Here is an 18,529-nt window from a genome sequence, read left to right as displayed (position 1 = left end):
GAGCGGCAGAAGATATAGTCGCATATAGTCATTGCTAAATAGATTCTCATCCATTGATACGATCCCTTAGCGATCTCACCGCAAGCTCCGTTTTGTTGTTATCGGTCAAGTCACCTAGAATGCCCGCAATATCAAGTCCCTTCCCTCCTTCTTTCGTATCCATTAGGCCACCCAGAGTATTTGCAAGCAACATGACAATCGGCACTCGTGTAGTAATTGTCAAACCGTTCAGAATTTCCTCGAAGTATCTAATGTGTTCCCCGTTGTAGACGGTAGAGTTTCCAGAAGCGGAAAGCTCAATCTGACCGTCTCGTAGAGCGGATTTCTGAGTAGCGAGAATCGTCCCCAGATTATCAATCAAGAAGTCGAAGTCCAGCTTGCCGTGGAGATCTACGGTATTGTTTCCTGGCTTCAGAACCACGTTATCGATCGAGGCTTGGCCAAGTACTATCTCCTGACTTTTCAGGTTGAGTGTCACGTTGCCCTAGGAACGGAGTGGTTAGCCAGGGGTGTGGTGCGGACCTTGATATGGGTGTATGGACATGAACATACCAACGCAAAAGTAAATACAGAATGGTTGGGCACGACTGCCTTGCCTCGCAAGTTTGTCCCGTCTGCTTCTTTGGGGAGGAGTAGTCGTGCCGATTCGATGGAGAAGCCACGGAGTTTGTCGAGGCCTAAACAGAACCAAATCTTCACTTCATTTCTGATCAGAAGTATAGATGCCAGCATACCACGTACCATTAAGCTCAATGTCCTTATCCAGGGTCAGGGGGGTCTTCAGGGCGCCAAGATGACCAATAGTCGAGCCCTTTGCAGACATGATGAACCGCTCGTTGTAGACAGCATTCTCCAAAGTCTTCATGAATTCGTCGACATCGAAAATCTTAGTGTCATTCTTGGTCACGTCTAGCTTCGTGTTCCCTTTGAGGCTGTAGGCAGGCAGGTCAACGCGCAGGTAGGTCTTCCTTGGCTTGGTGTCGCGGTTGAACAGATTCAGGCTCAATGGCTCGGTTCGGATACGGATGGCCAGTGGGACATTCAAGGAGGTATGGAGGACGAAGTCGACTTGGTCTGGCCTGGGATTTAGAATCTCGGCTGAGTGAACGGGGAGACTCATGTCGTTCACGAGTTTCTGGGCAATCGCGGGTATGATGACGAGGAAACTATGGTCAAAACCAATAGCGTTAGCAAGCGGAAGTGATCAGATTGGGCCTTGAACGAGGTATACTCACAACACTGGAAGGAAGATTGCAAGGAATATGATGGCCCCCAAGAGATAGCAGCACCAGAATCTCCTCCAATGCTTCTGGAACTTTGCCCGAGCTGATTTTACCCGTCCAAGGGGCGGTAACTCCTGAGCCTCGATGCCCTCAACATGCTCCGCATCATATTCTTTTTGTTTGGATTGTTTTTCTCCCTTTGCCCGATCAAAGAAAGAGAGGTTCCTGTCGGCGCCGATGATGTAGCTTTTGGTTCTCCACAGCATTGTGAACTCTAGGAAGGTTGTATTTGGGATAGCAAGACTCCGAACAGAGCGAGGGACCGTCAGTAGTCTAATCCTCCTGTTCCTGACTATTTATACATGTGAGCATAGTATCTCCCCTGCATACTGCACGACGCCCGGTCCTCCAGTCGTTCATGGCCCTCAGGATGTATAGACTTTTGGCGCCGCTTTTCGTCCCAAAGCAGGCTGATCATCGGACTTACCCATTAAGCAACTATGCCCTTACCATATCATACTTCCTGTGAATGTACAGAAGCAGCGCGACAACTACATCAGGTTAACTAGAGGTAACCCCAACTGACCAGTTGGCAGTATAACCTCTGGTCTTGAAAAGAACCTCTGAAAGCTACACAGGAATCTCAGGAGCTGTAGGACTATGGAGTGTTTCACCTACCATGAGCACTGGAATACGACATACGATGCTCGTCACTCCTACTAGTGTAGAAAATAAGCTCAGATACCCCACAGACGGAAGATTTAGCGCTACCCCGGTAACCCCGCCATCATGGCAGCGTAGATCCCCCAGGATTAGTTTATGAAAGCTCGTGATAGCTCCGCGGTACAGCGGATCTCGGTACTAAGTATGAGCCCGCCAAACGCGCAAGGCCAAACCTTGAGGGGGACATTTTAGTCCGATTTGGACCGTGCCGCCCGGTCCGCGGTCTGGGCACAATATCATATGAATATTAGATATCAGACTCGATGCAGATGGGAGTGTGATGACTCCAGTTGGCTTGTTGGTTCAAAATAATTGAAATACATAAAATGATCTCAAGTCCCATCCTGCAGCAATGCTTGAAACAAGTTGTTGAGATCTTCAATTTCAGGCGGGATCCTACATATACAGACGTCCACTGCTATTCTTTCCGTTGCCAACATGAGCGAAGTCAAGTCAGAACCTGTCGCGGTCGCCGAAGAGACCAATAATCCAGTTACACCAAATGAGAAGCTCTCGCACAACAGCACGGCCATCGGCACCACCGTCGACCCTAACCTCCTAGACTCACTCGAGACACCACATCACATCCAGCAAGTTGTCCGCGAAGCAATCCTGCTAGCTGGCGGCGCAGCCGCAATCCTACTACAAATTGCCAATCCCGGCGTTGCCAAAGGCGTTGACGAGCACAGTAACTTCGCCTATCGCCCTCTTGACCGACTCCGCACCACCATGACATTTATCTACTGCATGGCCTTCGGCTCGCGAGACGAGAAGAAAACCGTCATAGAAATGGTGCATCGCGCCCACGCCCCAGTCAACGGCCCAGGCTACAACGCCAACGACCCAACACTCCAGCTCTGGGTAGCCGCCACGCTCTACGCCGTGGGCACAGACCTCTATCAACAAGTCTTTGGCCCCATGAACGAGGAAACAGCTGAACAGCTGTACCGCGAGTACGCCATCCTAGCAGTCTCCCTACGAGTATTGCCTGAGATGTGGCCTCCCAGCCGAAAGGCATTTTGGGAATACTGGGACTACCAGATCGCCAACTTGGAGATCAGTCAACATGCTAAAAATGTTGCCAGTGATTTGCTCTATAGCAAGCATGCTCCATTTAGGGTCCGGGTTGTGCTGCCGCTGGTGCGCGTGACGACTACAGAAATGCTGCCGGTTCGACTGCGGGAGGCATATGGGCTTCGGTCTACGGCGATTCGGCGAGGGGTGAATCGTGTCACGGTCGAGGTGACCAAGGCTACATACCCGTTCCTTCCGAAATTCATTCGGACGTATCCGATGCAGTATTATCTTAAGGATATGCGGCGGCGGATAAAGAAGAGGCAGAAGTTGGAAATTGATATGTCGGAGAAGTAATGTTTGAGTGAGAGGAGCTCAGGGGCATTGGGGCGCGACGTGTTGGGTAACGGGTTAGAGGAATCGTTCAAATGTTGGTTTTACTTTTGAGAATGTCTCCATTCCTGGTGTTGATTTGTGACTACTTTGTTATGGTTGGGGCTTATATACACAGTGAGCAGGATATGAAAACTAAGCAGTCTACCGTTCGCTAGGTAGGCGAAGTCAGTCGAGGCCCAAGGGTGATGGCCCATGGGAGGATCTCGTAAAGTGGGGACTGCGGAGAAGCCGAGTTCCGCGGGTAGGCAAATGTTAGGGTTGGTTAATGTTCTGGGGTACTTGGGTGAATCACAATAAAGATCCAACAGGATACGCAGCATATTCTTAGTGACAGTGAATCCCTAGAGCGAGTGGACTTGACTTCATAATATCCTCGCCATGTTTTGGCTTTCCAGGAGAATACTTCTGTGCTCAACATGGGCCATGGATTGTACGCTAAAGTCACGTGACTGATCTCCGGGCGTCGCACCCCTAGCGGGCCCCCGCCCGGGCACTGCCCTAGGGGCAATCTTCCCCCCACCCGGTGGGCAGGAGATGCATCTCAATCAAACCACCGACACCGACTCGACTTGAATTGCGTTTTACTAAATGCGCAACCATGAAGACATTCGTAGTTAGGCCCCAGTTATACATCGTCCAGTCTTCCAAGATTGGAAATGAGTATATCAAGATAATAATCTAGCCACCTTCACATGGCCAGTTCAATGTCATTATGTGCATAGGGGACGGGCCAAGCCCATCCCGAGTCGGCTGTATCCACGTGGGTGGTGTGACCGCTGATCATCCCCCCGGCTCACATCCCCCAGATCCCCAGACCTGACATTCCTCTAAACCCCGCTTCAGCTTATCCCCACTCCGTCATCACCTATCCAATTTTAATATCATATAGCAACATGTTGCGGCGAACAAGGAGAGCTCCAACAGCGTGTTCTTGGTGCCACCAACGCAAAGTGCGCTGTGATGCATCCATCCTAGGCTCTCCGTGTACCAGATGTCGACAAGACGGTCGCAGAGAATGTGTCCTTCGCGCTAAGACTAAACAGTGAGAAATCAAAACTTGCTCATAGCGTCTACTTACTAACTCGTATTAGACCTCTGAGCTCGGAAGATCCAGCTCCTCCCGCACATCAAAATGCAGGCCCAAACGGAATTAAAAGGGCCCGACACAATATGGGCCAGCCAACTGGTCAACGACCTAGCTCGCACATCCGCTCACCAGATAACTTCTCAGACAGCCATGGTACAAGCCCACCTTCACGCTGTCCCAATGTGCTACATACAGAATACAGCTTTGTGGACTCTCAGCAATTGCGCTCTCTCCCTTCAGAGGATTTGTTGTTCCTCGCATCCAAAGATTGCTTGACGTTGCCAGGCCCCGACGCCATCGATGAGTTTGTGGAACAATATTTCAAGCGCATTCACCCATCAGTGCCTGTGCTAGATGAGGCAAGTTTTTGGAACGTCTATTCAAGCAATCAGCCGTCGGGATCTAAAATATCTCTCTTCGTGTTGCAATCACTGCTTTTCGCAAGCTGTCCAGTAAGACCCAAGTCGCCCTTCCGCTGACTGTCATTCATCGGACTAAATCATCATAGCTTGTGTCATTGGACACATTACGCCAGTGCGGGTTTAAAGATAGGAGGGACGCACGAAAACAGCTTTACAACAGAGCCAAGGTAAGCACCTCCTGGTCCAGTTTCCTTTTCCATACGCTGGTATTGATAACGCGGGGTGCAGCTGCTATTCGAGCTCAGAACCGAAAAGCGATCACATGCAAATGCGCAAGGCGCTGTCCTCCTTACTCACTATACCTCCGCGGCCGATCCACAGGCTGGAAGCCTTTGGGTCACACGGGCGATTGAACATGCCATGCTCATCGACGCCCAACCATCTCTGTTGATGGAGGATGTGTCATTATCACTTAAGAAGCGGCTTTGGTGGTCGATTCTGCTCCGTGACCGGAGTCTCTGTATCGGCCTGCGCCGCCGACCTCAAGTGACCTCGATCAACTTTCAGGGATGGAGTGACTGGCTAAGCGCGGATGATTTCACCGAAGAGATGCATCAGTCTCGAGTCTATGATTATGATACGAAGAGGCGTCTTTTCGCGGCCCTTCAGAAGCAATGCGAGTTAGCAGTGCTGCTTACAGACCTTGTGTCGTTGGCCTTTATACCGAAAAGGACACCTCGACGGTTTTTGTCGATGGCTGAATTCCAAGGTCTCCTTTCGAGGATAAAAACGATCAAAAAGTCACTGGACGAGTGGAAGAAGCCTGCTCAGCCGCTGATGTCACCGCACAAGTTGTCAACATCGGAAGGCAGTGACGCTGTTGCGACATTGACATACTTGACATATATGTACTACTAGTTCGTGCTACCCATGTTCCTTGCTCCCGTCCATAACTGACACCCGAACCTTGGTTAGCGCTGCACGAGTCGATCTAGCACAATATTCAGCATTTATACTCGAGGAGAACCTGTTCTACGCCGGAGACAAATACAGTACTATGATTCTAGACATCGGCAACGATTTAAGGAACGGCATTGACGGGCTAAGTCTTGTGATGGAACATTTTAGTGTTAATGGACACGCCGGTGACCTTCCTCTGAGTGTGTTAGTACTACCTTTGCTTTGATGGATCTACCTCACCATACGATGTACCCTTCGCTAATTCTAGAACGCAGGCTTGGGTATGTCAGCATGCCCCTCGTGCTGGCGGCTATCAACCTCAAACTCTCACCTTCGCGAGAAGAGATGGAGAAAAGGCAAAAACGTTTGAGCTCCCTGAGCCAAATAATCCGACACTCGGAGGCACTTTACGATGTCACTGATTTTGTCGCCATTGGCACCAACCACATCTTACAACTCGCCTATGCAACGACACAGAATCTCTTCTTAGAGGAGAAGAAACCACAACTATTCCTCCCTCAAACCGAAACAAATAACTCCCTATCGAGCCCTGGAGTTCAGTCCAACACCAGCGTCTCTATGTCCTTTAAGCCCGCCAAGCCGAGTAGCTGGCAAGAGGCATTTATTCGGTGCCCAAGGGCATACCTGTTAATATCAACATGTGTGGACTACAGCTTGGCAATTGGTCGGCTACCATCCGCCAGTAGCCTCCCCGAAATCGTTCGCGACCTCCCAGCCATGGGCGTGATCGCCCGACTCCCCTGGACATCCGAAATTCCCACGTTGAACAGCGGAAGCCCATTCTCAAGCCAAGTCCATCGCCAACACCACCCCGCATACGCACGTTCCTTCTCCGCCGATCGGAGGGATTCACCGGGCGCCGTAACGATAGACACCGAGTCGGAGCAAAGTCCTCCCCAACACGCGGTCCAGATGAACTACGTCCCATCACCAGAGCGGTACTCGCATTACCCCGCAACGCCCCCGATGATGACCGAGCAGCAGCTGCAATACATCAGCGGAGTATCCGGTCAAGCATCCTATGAGGACAGCGCACCGAACCTGGACTTTATGGCTTTACCAGAGTGCCAAGATATACCTGAGAACATGACCGAGACTTGTGTTTTCAAGATACCACTGGAGCTCATGGGCGAGACAGAGAGCCATCCCCTGGACCAATCGATGCTTGATGGCTACGGAGCGAATACAGCGTTGCCTCCGGCGATCAAGGCGATTGAGTCGACGCTCTTTGACTCCTTTTTCCACGAAGCATTTGAGCAGAATTGGGCTGTTTCATAGGACATACTTCTACAATAATGATTAATCAGAAGGAGATTCAGGAATAAAAAGCAAAACCTCCTAAATCCGCAGTATGTTCAGCGGCTGTTCATTTAGACGAAAACTAAGTTGGGGCTAGGCCACGCCCATGCACGGGGTTCCAACACGCGACCGACCAGGGTTTCAAAGTACTGCGTATATGCAATGCAACCCAGATCTTCCCCGAGGATGACCCCGAGGCCAGTTAAGAAGATAGTAAATGACTGATGCCCGCTGGGTGATCATCTGACGCAATGCCTTGGCGGAAAGTTACAGAGTACGTATTCCTTGTTTTTCCTCTCGGAGGCAAGGGGTATACTATTGTTCTAGGAAGGGCGGAATCCGAGCGACTCCAAGACCTCCGCCGCAGGGATGATCGACGTCCACCCCCACGCCGAGAGCTCCTTACAAGGTGGCGCAGCTTGAATGGAGATCGGGTTGATCGCCGGATGGCGAGTAGAGTGTTGGAGAGCCTGGGGTACCCCGGTATGGTTATCTTGGATGCTTAAAGTTAGGATCATCCGTGCTGATAAGAGACTGACACACAGTTGTGACATTCCCAAACACATGGTTATCCACGTTGAGATGGTCCGATGGACTCATGAAGATAGAGTTGGCGAAGGTGAAGATCCATATACTAGCTGACTTTGCACCCAGTACTGACTGCTGCTGTTTACATTGTTTACATTTATCGGCCGGTCCATGTCTACGTGATGGTGTCAGCTATTCGAGTCAATGGCGACGACCTATGGTGAGCACAGTGAAGAGAATCCAGACGGGCCTATTGTTTGATCCACTTAGAGTTATCGAGGCTGTGATACAATCCATATCAGATCTGTGCCTGCTCATCAATAATCAGGTGATGATGTCACATGGCACGCATGGTTGTTTCCATGAAGATAACCAAGCATGCAGTTGATTGGCTAGATGCTTACTCGGCATGGCTCAAAGTTAAATCTCCCTTGGCACGCTCCGCCGTGTTCGGCTTCCAGGTGGTAAGTTGACGATGCCGAGCCTGAAGCCCCAAGAGCCTGACAAGAAACACGACTCTCCGACCTTGGCATATATTGCTTTTTCGAGCACGACGTCGACAGGTATTCCATTCTTGGGTACTGCGTACTCCTGTCCTTTTTTCCCACATGTCTCTTCCTTTTTCAACGGGAATCTGAGGCCGGAACAAGCGCTCACCATTCTCAGGAAAAACTAGTAGAGTTGGGCATACAACGATCGTGCCGAGGATCGATAAAGAAAACACGCCAAGACCGAGCCGTCAACGCACCTAGACCCCTGGAGGCCTGAACTGCACTCATGTCAACATAATGACCGCCAAGATCGGGTCTTCGAGGCTGTGCGGAAGTTAGCCGTTGAAATGCATAGATAGCACTTCCGAGTGATGAACCATTTGACGCCGCCGGAGATCCTTCTTGGCGACTAGTCGCGCCTGGGGACCCCAGAGAAGCCTAGTTTCGGTAGGGCCGTCGATCCCTTGGCAAGATGAAACCAACCTTCGACGTTTTCAGGGGCCAGAACAGGCGTCCTCAGTCAATACGCCTATCTCAGTCCAGGCTACGTGCATACCCTGTTAGACAGGCATCACAAATACAATTGTGGGCTTTTCAAACGGCAACGAACACGAGGACGGGATCCAACCGGATTGCTTACAAGGTTAAAATTAGAGTCCAAATTTGAATCTGGTCCGTAGCCGCTTACTGTCGACGTACTGATTCTGCAAGAAAAGGGGCCAATCAACTAGCTCGAAAATAAGTCCATGCCGCCAAGGAACAATGTGAGTTCATGCTGCGGATTCCACTCCGTACTACTTGGGAAACTGAGATGCCTAGCAAGTCGGGCTCTTGGTCCACTTCGCCGAGACGTCGTGTTTTGTTGAGGTGGTATTTCCAGGGCCTTCAGGGCCTTGTTTGAGTTTATTTGCAATGCTCTTTGGGTGATTAATTACGCATGTAGCGAGGACTATCGTAGTGCCAAGATCTTCCAGTTTCTACTAGTGTGGGATCTGTGAGATCTATCCATTCTTGGATGGGATATACAGATTGGGCAGCTATCTTTCGTAGACAGGGACTCTTTCAGAACGCTGGTTGTGCCAGTGATTTAAGTGATAGCAGTTGCATAGGTCGTTATCTGGTGTGAAATGGCGTAGATATCCCATAGCTCGATAGATGCAGTTCTACCTACCAACCTTGGAAGTAATCCACAGCGGTGTGACACGCACCCTCGATGTGTGGGGATATGGCCAGTATCATTGTTTCATAGACAAGGGTATGTATTCTGCTATCTCTTGGCGGTGATCGAATTTACTCCATTTTATTTCCTCCCTGCAAAAGATCGGAGGAATGCGAAAACCGGGTCAGTATTAAAGAAAAACTGAGTCCAATATACCTATTCAGAAACCTACTTTTCTTCTCCATCTGAACAAGCCCTGAAGTGGAACCAAAAGATCCTCTTTTACGAACAACTAATCGGGACATTTATATCGTTACAGCTATCCCGATCATGCATCAACAGCCTCCTTCCCCGTCGGGAGATATCAAGCCACTCACACCGACACCGACACTACCCCGTGGCACTACCGAAAACCCGCCTGTCCTCCAGAATGACTTGACTGCTATCAACTTTCGTCTGGAGCACGCAAACTCAGAAACAAGATACACACCGGGTGTTTGGTCCTCTGGAGGCAGTACAGCTGTGTCTCTATCCGGCAACCAGACAGAAGACAATACAGTTCTCTCAACCCTATCACGCCACTTCCGAGCAAATATACGTACCGCTCATGCCGATATCATTCTCATAATATGCAGCTTCGTTGGCGGCCTAGTAGACGGGCTGTCATTCAATGCATGGGGCAGTTTCTCAAGTATGCAAACAGGTATGTAATCATCACTATCACCCGGATATCCATTCCCACACTGGATACTAATAACTACCGCACCAAATAGGAAACACCGTCTTCCTAGCCCTAGGCGCCTCCGGCCAACCCGCCTATCCGGCCTACCTATGGGCCAAATCCCTAATCGCCCTAACGGTCTTCCTCCTCAGCAACATCTTCTTCATAAACTTCCACCGCTACCTAGGACCCCGCCGCCGCTCAACACTAATCCTCTCATTCTCCATCCAAACCTCCGCCCTCTTAGCAACAGCAATCCTCATCCAACTTCGCGTTATCACCCCCAAACCGGAGGACCCACGCGCCCCAATTGAATGGACGCAAATCCTGCCTATCTCGCTACTGGCCTTCCAGGCCGGAGGCCAGATCTGTGCCTCTAGAATTCTGGCACTGGATGAGATCCCGACTGTTGTTGTGACGACGCTGCTGTGCGATCTACTGGTTGATCCGAGACTCACTGCGAAGTCTAATCCTCGGCGGAACCGTCGAGCTGGGGCTTTCCTTGCTTTGTTTCTGGGTGCTATGACTGCCGGTGGGCTTTCGAAGACTACTGGTATGGCGTCTAGTATTTGGCTTGCTATGGGGTTGAAGCTGGGGATTACGTTGGCGTGGGTTATTTGGCGGAGGGAGGGGAGGAATAAGAGTGATTCGGAGGTTTGAGGGGGGATGTTGGTAGTTTTCATGTGTTATGATTGATAATTGCTTGTATTGGTACGAGCTTCTTTGGTTTTATAGAGTTCAGGCTGTTTGTTCCCATTGCTGGTGTTTGAATCTGTGCTTTGGGGATAATTAGCATTGATAGAGTAGCTGGTCACAAATCAAGTCATTGCAGGATTCATTCTCTTCTAGTCTTCTTGACTGTTGTTCGATCCTTGACTGTATCCTGTTTTACAAAGACATTTTCACGTCCATGTATGTAGGTGCGAAGTAGCCATCGAGGCAATAAGTTACTAATCAGGGCTACGGCACTGGTTCCGGACCATCGTCGCCACTGATTGTTTTGCAGATAGGTAATCGCTGTCGAAAACTAGGTAGAGTGTCATTATCTAAGAATTTACTGAACATGGGTTGTTCCTTACTCTATATTGTGAAATGCTACCTTATGGGCATGTTAACGAGGTAAAACATATTCATTCAAAAAAAGACAAGAAAGGTACAGAATTGACGACCAGCGTCAAACAACTTCTTCAATCGTCTGGAAGGAGCAAGCTCGAGACCTCCAGGGTGCAGGAGCCAAGGGCCCTAGATCTAGGGACTCGGAGACGGAGCGGCTTCCCGCCAGCCCGAACGGAAGAAGGTGGTGGGGTGGACGGCGCAGGGGCAGGAGCCGCAGTGGAAGTGGCAGTAGGGGGGTTCACGGGGGAAGACGCGGCAGTGGAAGTGATGGCAGCAACGGGGGTCGCGGGCGCAGGAGCTGCAGCGGATGTGAGGGCAGCAGGGGTCAGGGGGGCGGAAGCAGCAGAGGGCACACCCGGCTCCTCACAGATATCCATTCCGGGAGAGTACTCCCGGACACTGGTGTGAACCATCGGGGGGGCAGGAGCTGCCGCGGCGGGGGCGGGAGCGACAGAGGACACACCCCTCTCCGAACAGATATCCATATCGGGAGAGTACTCCCGGACACTGTTCCCGACCGTCGGGACCGAAACACCCGCAGAGGCTTCAATGCCCTCCATGGGCATGATGTCCTCCATTGCAGGAACGGTAGCTTGCTTGGCCGAGGCCGCAGGGGAGAGGTAGAGCCCCAGGTGGTGATTAAGCTCCCACCACCGGTTGCTGACCCCCATGTTGTAATGGAGGGCCATTGAGGCAACCAGGTGGTGGGAGTGGAGGATGGGGAGGAGGTGGGTAGAGTAGTCGGTGAGCTGGGCTGAGAGATGGTTAGCATGCGCTGTTGCTTCGATGCCGACAGTTGATACTCACCAGGGTATGGCAACCCTGCCCAGTGGAGCCCCAACCACAGAAACTCCGGCGTTAGGACCACGCGGAGTATCCAGGAATTTTCTGTTCCTGGGGCCACAACCACCACCAGGTTGGTGTGGAGCATAGAGATCTCCCAGGCCAGGACAAACATTTCCGGTGTCGCGGGCCCCAAAAGCAGCTCGTCAAGCAGGCGGAGCGGATCCCACTCCAGGACCGTACCAGCCCGGTACTCGCCAGCGAGTACCAGGAGGTCGTTCTTGTTGAAGGTGGGGAAGAAATCGACGGGACCAGCCATGACGTTCAGCAACGTTGTAAAGATTGGAGGAAACTAGAACAGAAACAAGATGAAGATGAGATAAAGCGAAGGTAGGTGAGTTTTTACAGAGAAGAAATAGGACGGATGAAGGAGTCTTACTATGCTTTATATCCGTTCAGTCAAGCTGAGTTCATTGAGAGCTCATTCAATGAGCCTCGATGTATTATCACTTCATAGTGAATGTCAAATTAGAGTGAAACGAAGCTTCAATGGCTCTGAGTGGTGCTTCCATTGAGAGATGATGTTATTTAGAATGAATAGCAATCTAGTTAGTCGAACAAGGCAATTGAGAAGTATTTGCTAATTCAATATCGAAGTCTCTGCCATCTCAATTTCAATGCAGATATGGTTGCTATTGAGGTATGTCCGAACTACTTCAATTGTTCAATGTTAGGCAACCTTGATTCCCACTGGAGGTTGCCTAGACCGGAATTGCGAGGACTACGCCGACAGTATTCAGACAATCTAATTGAATATGAGACCTTTCAAACTGAAGATAATGTCGCTCTTAGTGAGGTCCGAGTAATGGATCGCCTGGGCAAGCACAATCAGCGAAGGGTGAATGACATTTGAAGTCAAGTCGAGGCTAAATGGGGATTGATTGATTGAAATGACTGGAGAAGAGCAGCCACCACTTAATCATGGGTTTTGGCACAGGGCGCGATCCTATTTCTCATGTCAAAGCCGACTGAGGAGGATCATTAGCCACACATAATCACCCCTCTCCACAAGGTCAGTGCCGGTCAAATCGCGCGCTATTCGTCGAAACGAAGAAGCCTGACTTCGTTACAGCGGCAGACTTCATCCAAGCAATTCAACAGCGTTTCTTTACAGCAAATGAACTCGGCATCGGCTGCGCACCGTGCATCGTAATTCGTAGTAGCAACTCTCTTCGAGCAGCTCGAGGAAGAACATTTTCGCCATTTCCTTACTCCCTATTACAAAGAGCTTGAATGGCAAGGCAACCCATTGCCACAATCAAGGCAAAAGGCTTCTACAAATGCTGCTCTGATATTCTTCAATACACAGAGTGGAACGCAGAGAGCGGATTCACGTACGGTTCCGTCGACAAAGCCCATAACCTAATAATCCCAATTTCAACAGAAACTAGTTACAGAACGCACCCGTCCAACGGCTATGCATCTAGGTTTGTGAGACTGGCTGGTTCTGGCTGTTGTGCACGAAGCTGATCGTGTGGCTGATCTTGTGGCTCATCTTGTGGCTCATTGGGGCAAAGATTTCTGGGGGAAAGATTGATCGGATATCCTTGTTCAATCGCATCTGAACACTTCTTTATGTCGGAAGTTAGCCAGGGTAAGCTATTGTCTAGTAATTGAGACTTACCTCCAGCTGTTTTGAGTCTGGGAGTTCCTTCTGTCGGTCCATGATAGTCTGATAGGCTGAATTTATCCCCAGGCCAGCCAGGAAGGTAATAACGCGTCGCTTGACTCCCATTGCAAGTAAATACAGACCGATCAGCGTTGGGATGTTGTTGCTTTTCCGCGGTGCAAAGGCTGATGCGAGAATTGAAAGGATAGTGAAAATACTGCCCTGATATACAGTAGATGTATCACGAGAGCTTTTAGGTGGAGTCATGATGCTGACAAGGAGACCCCATAGCTCTGGAGCTTTAGCCTGAGCTCGTGTAGCGAGGTTAGGAATATCCATATGTGCAGGATCAGCATCCGGTTCAAACTCGCCCAGTATGTTTCTGCGGCCAAGCTCTTTAAGCTCAGATTGTAGCCGAGAAACTTGATCAGACGCGCCAATGGTATAGATGTCCTTTGAAACACTAGCTAGTTGCTTCACCACTTCCGGTTGCCCGTATATGGCTTGCGACACCAGTTTTGCGCGCCTTGTTTCTGAATGGGCGTTCATTTTCGAAGAGGGAGCCAGCACCATGTGATAAATAAGGTCTTTGATAGACCACCGGTGATGTTCCCGCATGTATGCTAAAATCATATCAACTCTCTCGCGCGGAGTAAGCTTCTTCATGTAACAATAGCCAGAGCTTGTTGCGGATTGTTCATTTTGTTCATTTTGCTCATGTAGTGGAGTGGGAGGACGTGTCTTGTCCGGCGAAGGCGACGTTCGGGCACGTTTTCGCGGCATGGTCAGGGATTTTCCACTATAAGGAAATTTTAGTTAATGTCAAGAAAGTCTCGACAGACTGTATGTAAAGAGGGGGTTCACAGTTCCCGAGGTTCAGCCGGCAGACCACAGGCCGGCAAAGCAACCTAGTCGGCCCGGGGTTAGCGTGGCAGAATTCGGTCTCATCATTGGCTGCGGCCTGAGGCACCGAGGCAAAGTTTCATAGCAGTGCTTTTGACCCCGACTACAGGCAACCTTTCTCCACTAAACTTCGATAAAGTATGTGACTTATGAATGTCGGTACCGCAACAAACAGGATGATTACCGTTCATCTGACTGTGCATGGTATATACATGATGACCATCAAACAGCGTGGAAATACAGGATTGCCAACAAAATATGTCCTGCAAGACAAAACCAAAATCTATAATCGATATCTAGTCTATGCTTCTATAATGTGGTTGTTTTAGACATCTGCGATCTTCTCATTTCCTGTCATCAGAGATAACGAAGTGCAGAACACCAGACTGTCCAGCGGCCAGTGCCTTGTTCTCCGAGACATAGATGCACTTGCGGAACGTCATCATCAACGAGTACAGGAAGCTCTCGTCCTTCTGCTCGTGGTAGTTTTCACCGAGCATGGGCTGGATGGCCTTGGTCGCCTCCTCGGCCTTGTAGAAGGGAATGCGGCTGAACAGGTGGTGGACAACGTGATAGTCGATGATCTCGTGGAAGAAGTGGCGGCCGATGAAGCCGGTAGTGCGGTCAATGGTGGCCAATGCGCCCTTGGTGTAAGTCCAGGCTTCGGCGGTGTAGTGGGGGACAGCGGGGTGGGTGTGTTGGAGGTATGTGATGGCGACTGGTTGAATTGTCAGTGAATGTTCAATAATCATACTAATCATATGTAAAAGGTAGGAATGGAAGACGTACTCAACCAGTGGTGAACCCAGAGATAAGGAACGACGTAGAGCAAGAAAACATTCCATGCGCCAATGATAGTTCCAGTGTAGTAGACAATCGAGCCCATGATCAACAGTCCGAGATCAGAGTAAGCGATCAGCTTCCACTGGGAGGCCGTGAAGATTTCAGCGGATGGGTTGTAGTGGCTGGCAAATGCGGTGTTACCCTTGCCATCGGGACCACTCTGTTTACCGGCAGTCACGTTCAGGAAAAGATACAGCTGCCATCCGAGCAATTGGTGTCCAATGAGCTGGAAGAAGGAGACAATGGGAGTTTCCTCGGCAAGGTGCTTCAGCTGCTCAATGGAGACATTGCGCTTCGTCGCCAACTCATCCTCGGTCCAGGGGACAAAGACAGTGTCCTTCTCCATGTGGCCGGTATAGCGATGGTGGCGGGCGTGTGTGATCTTCCATGAGAAGTAAGGCACCATGAGGAACGAGTGCGTAGCCCAGCCGATGAAATCATTGATGGTCTGGTGGCGCGAGAAGGCGCCGTGGCCGCATTCGTGGGCGAGAATCCATAGGCCTGTTCCGACGCAACCTTGGAAGAATCCGTAGGTGGCCCAGGCGATGATGCGCAAAGGCAGCGAAGGGAGGAGGTGGATGTGGAGGGCCGCGTAGATCAGAGCTGAACAGTAGATGGCATCCCGAACCAGGTATAGACAGGAAGTGAAGAGAGACGAGTCAAAGCATTCTTTTGGGATTGCATCTTTGAGCTCCTTCAAGCTAGGAACGTCGGTTTGCTGTTGAAGTCAACTGTTAGCTTTGAAACTGTTGTTGATATTTGGGATACGCCCATACCTGTTCCGTCTGCTTGACCTGCTCAACATGCTGCCTTTGTGTCACGGCCATTTTGCTGTATGAAAGATAGCAATTGGGATAAGAGATGGTCAAGACGGAGAGACTGAGAATATTTCTATTTTGTCCTTCTATTATTATTTTTTTTTTCTCTTCCGGCCCCTCTCTCTCTTCCCTTCGCCCCCCGTGAAAATATCCCTAGGCTCGAAAGGAAAGGAGCTCAGATTTTCGGCATTCGAAACGGTCGACCAATCTCCTTTTTCCAATTCTTTTTCCAGAAAACTGTCAAATTGGGAGCACAGACAGGGGACACGCATCCCGATTGGGCAATCGTTTCTCGGGTAGAGGAAGTTGATCCATGGATTCGGCTTGCGCTAGCAGTTTCTTTTTTCCTTATCGTGTTCTTTTTTTCCTTCACCGTTATGGGCCCCTACGGATTTCATTCAGTCCTTTCGCCATTTAATTGAACGGTCATGGGATTTTAGTTACCTATCGAGTTGTCTAAATGAGATAATACTCGGTCTATGGGTGATCACCACCTTTATAGAGACTTAGACTTGTCTATTTCTGTGCGGCGTTGACCTTATCCACATCACGGGCTGTGTCCCCTTTTCGAGATCAATGGGATCCGCCAATTAGCAACGGTTGGGATGAAAAGTTAATCTTTAGCTTGGCGATTATTATCGTGTTCCTGGTGCACTATCAGGGGTAGTGTAGGAGCATTCCGGGGCCGCGTACGGAGTAGTTATGGCCCATGGGAGGCCTCGAGATGGCGACCCGTCCTCGCCTATGTTGTACTAGTACACCGGCCGACAATGATTTTCTGTTTAGCGTGATTGTGTATACGATGTGATAAGAACCAGGTATTTGAGGCCTAACGGTCGTCCGATCACTATGCTGTATGGACACAACAACATCTAGTTGTCAATTGATCAGATTATCTCCTTCAGTCACATTCTGGACGGCAGAGAACAGAGATTGCTCGCCATCCCCGAAGAACGGTTCCTGCTTCGCAATCTTACAGTGTCTTAGAAAGGGGTAAATAAAGTCTCGGAACATGTACATCGATCCACACGAGCCCGTCTGCAAGGGGCTTCAACTGCTTATTATTATTACGGTTGATATGGATTCTCCAGGCAAGGTATTATTGGGTCAACACTTTCGGAAGATCACATCGTTTTACCTTATCCACCTCGGTATGTGCATCAATGCACGTGATGGCATTATTATTACCGCTCTGGACCCTTCGGACAACGATCGGGACGGTAACTGGCCGAAAAATCCGTCGGGATCCAACCTCTGGTCGGAGCCTACCACAACTCCATCAATCACCCGAATCCGAGTAAATTCTGTGCATTTTCCCATCATTCATCTGTCAAAGCCGCTCTATCCTTTCGACGGTTCGCTTGGGGTCCCTTGCCCGAAACGGTTGGTTTGGTGCAGATACCCCAGGATGCGGCGACCGCCGTGGAGGCTGCGGCGATAATTACTCAGCTCATCCGGCCTACTCAGCCCAATAAGAGGCCCTGGATGCCCAAAGGGCTCAAAAACAATCAATGAACCCCAAACTAACATGATACCACTAGCATGCCGAGGGTCAACAAGGGTTCAGTCAGCCTCGAAGAGGCGCCGCACAGGCGAACCGGAGGGCATCATGGATGTACAACCACGCGACGATGAATTGGTCAACATTATTCGGGGCTCTCTGGGTCAAGCTCCTCGTCGTCGGGCTCGGATAGACTTATTGCCGGTCTCATTGGTAGGGGTGATCTCGTTTGTGGATTGGATAGATTGGCTTTCCATGCTATCCTGCTGAATATCAGGATGAAAGGGTTCGACCGGAGTGGGCCGAATGTTAAAAAATTCATTATCGTCTGGTTGTTTATCCATTGTGTCCTCTGACTCGCCTATGCTGGCTGACTGGAGCCTTGTTGTCCTTTGGCATGCCAGTGGTATCAGTGTTCGTTTGTCGGTTTTTTGTTTGTTTTTGGATCCCTTTTGGCGTCAGGGCCCCTTTCAGGCTGGGTTGGTTGACTGTGCTCTGTGGTTATCGCTGCAGCCTCCACGGCAGTTGCTCGCATCCTAGGGCATCCGCGGGGCCTCTTCCCCCCTTGTCCCTCAGGAGCGTGTAACGGTCGAGTCCAGTCGAGATCAGGGTGTCTGCCCTGGTCGAGGTTATTTCTTTGCCGGTGTCTGCCACCACTCGGAAGTGCATAGGAACGCGGTGATACGCAGGGAAGTTGTCCAAAGCTTGCATCGCTCGTTCATCGCCGCAATCTTCACCGGATATTCCTGACTTGTGTAAGTATGAAATCATACCAAACTCAGGCAGGGAGGGGGTGAACAACTACATCAATCCCGTAAGGATATCTTCCAAATGAATTCAAACTTTCACTTAGTTAACTATATTAGAGCTCCAGCTAGTTACCCTTATTCCACTAGTAAAGCCAAGCGCTCT

The 18,529-nt window shown here is 50.2% G+C and overlaps 7 protein-coding genes across 7 annotated transcripts; 3 read left to right on the top strand and 4 right to left on the bottom strand.

The window, feature by feature from the left end:
- Window positions 1-46: 46 nt before the first annotated feature.
- Window positions 47-1,489, bottom strand: N7515_002189 (DUF3712 domain-containing protein; the record flags this gene model as incomplete). The annotated part of the gene is made up of 4 exons (XM_056662933.1): window positions 47-484; window positions 553-677; window positions 742-1,166; window positions 1,236-1,489. The coding sequence occupies 4 exons, from the start codon at window positions 1,487-1,489 to the stop codon at window positions 47-49; spliced, it is 1,242 nt and encodes a 413-aa protein (XP_056525046.1).
- Window positions 1,490-2,384: 895 nt separating this feature from the next.
- N7515_002188 (oxygenase MpaB family protein) lies at window positions 2,385-3,317 on the top strand (the record flags this gene model as incomplete). Its single annotated transcript, XM_056662932.1, has 1 exon — window positions 2,385-3,317. The coding sequence occupies one exon, from the start codon at window positions 2,385-2,387 to the stop codon at window positions 3,315-3,317; it is 933 nt and encodes a 310-aa protein (XP_056525045.1).
- Window positions 3,318-4,249: 932 nt separating this feature from the next.
- N7515_002187 (Zn(II)2Cys6 transcription factor) lies at window positions 4,250-7,064 on the top strand (the record flags this gene model as incomplete). The annotated part of the gene is made up of 6 exons (XM_056662931.1): window positions 4,250-4,398; window positions 4,448-4,895; window positions 4,952-5,032; window positions 5,094-5,722; window positions 5,781-5,969; window positions 6,041-7,064. The coding sequence occupies 6 exons, from the start codon at window positions 4,250-4,252 to the stop codon at window positions 7,062-7,064; spliced, it is 2,520 nt and encodes an 839-aa protein (XP_056525044.1).
- A 2,529-nt stretch (window positions 7,065-9,593) lies between these two features.
- On the top strand, window positions 9,594-10,644 carry N7515_002186 (YoaK family protein; the record flags this gene model as incomplete). The annotated part of the gene is made up of 2 exons (XM_056662930.1): window positions 9,594-9,966; window positions 10,037-10,644. 2 exons carry the CDS (start codon window positions 9,594-9,596, stop codon window positions 10,642-10,644), a joined length of 981 nt encoding a protein of 326 aa, XP_056525043.1.
- Window positions 10,645-11,171: 527 nt separating this feature from the next.
- On the bottom strand, window positions 11,172-12,202 carry N7515_002185 (uncharacterized protein; the record flags this gene model as incomplete). The annotated part of the gene is made up of 2 exons (XM_056662929.1): window positions 11,172-11,854; window positions 11,908-12,202. 2 exons carry the CDS (start codon window positions 12,200-12,202, stop codon window positions 11,172-11,174), a joined length of 978 nt encoding a protein of 325 aa, XP_056525042.1.
- A 1,164-nt stretch (window positions 12,203-13,366) lies between these two features.
- Window positions 13,367-14,503, bottom strand: N7515_002184 (uncharacterized protein; the record flags this gene model as incomplete). The annotated part of the gene is made up of 3 exons (XM_056662928.1): window positions 13,367-13,504; window positions 13,568-14,351; window positions 14,442-14,503. The coding sequence occupies 3 exons, from the start codon at window positions 14,501-14,503 to the stop codon at window positions 13,367-13,369; spliced, it is 984 nt and encodes a 327-aa protein (XP_056525041.1).
- Window positions 14,504-14,799: 296 nt separating this feature from the next.
- Window positions 14,800-16,125, bottom strand: N7515_002183 (oleate delta-12 desaturase; the record flags this gene model as incomplete). The annotated part of the gene is made up of 3 exons (XM_056662927.1): window positions 14,800-15,173; window positions 15,245-16,016; window positions 16,075-16,125. The coding sequence occupies 3 exons, from the start codon at window positions 16,123-16,125 to the stop codon at window positions 14,800-14,802; spliced, it is 1,197 nt and encodes a 398-aa protein (XP_056525040.1).
- Window positions 16,126-18,529: the final 2,404 nt, after the last annotated feature.

The sequence above is a fragment of the Penicillium bovifimosum genome (genome assembly GCF_028826915.1).
Source record: "Penicillium bovifimosum strain IBT 22155 chromosome Unknown utg000002l_segment0_segment0, whole genome shotgun sequence".
NCBI lineage: Eukaryota > Fungi > Ascomycota > Eurotiomycetes > Eurotiales > Aspergillaceae > Penicillium > Penicillium bovifimosum.
This window is presented reverse-complemented; position numbering and strand designations above follow the sequence as displayed.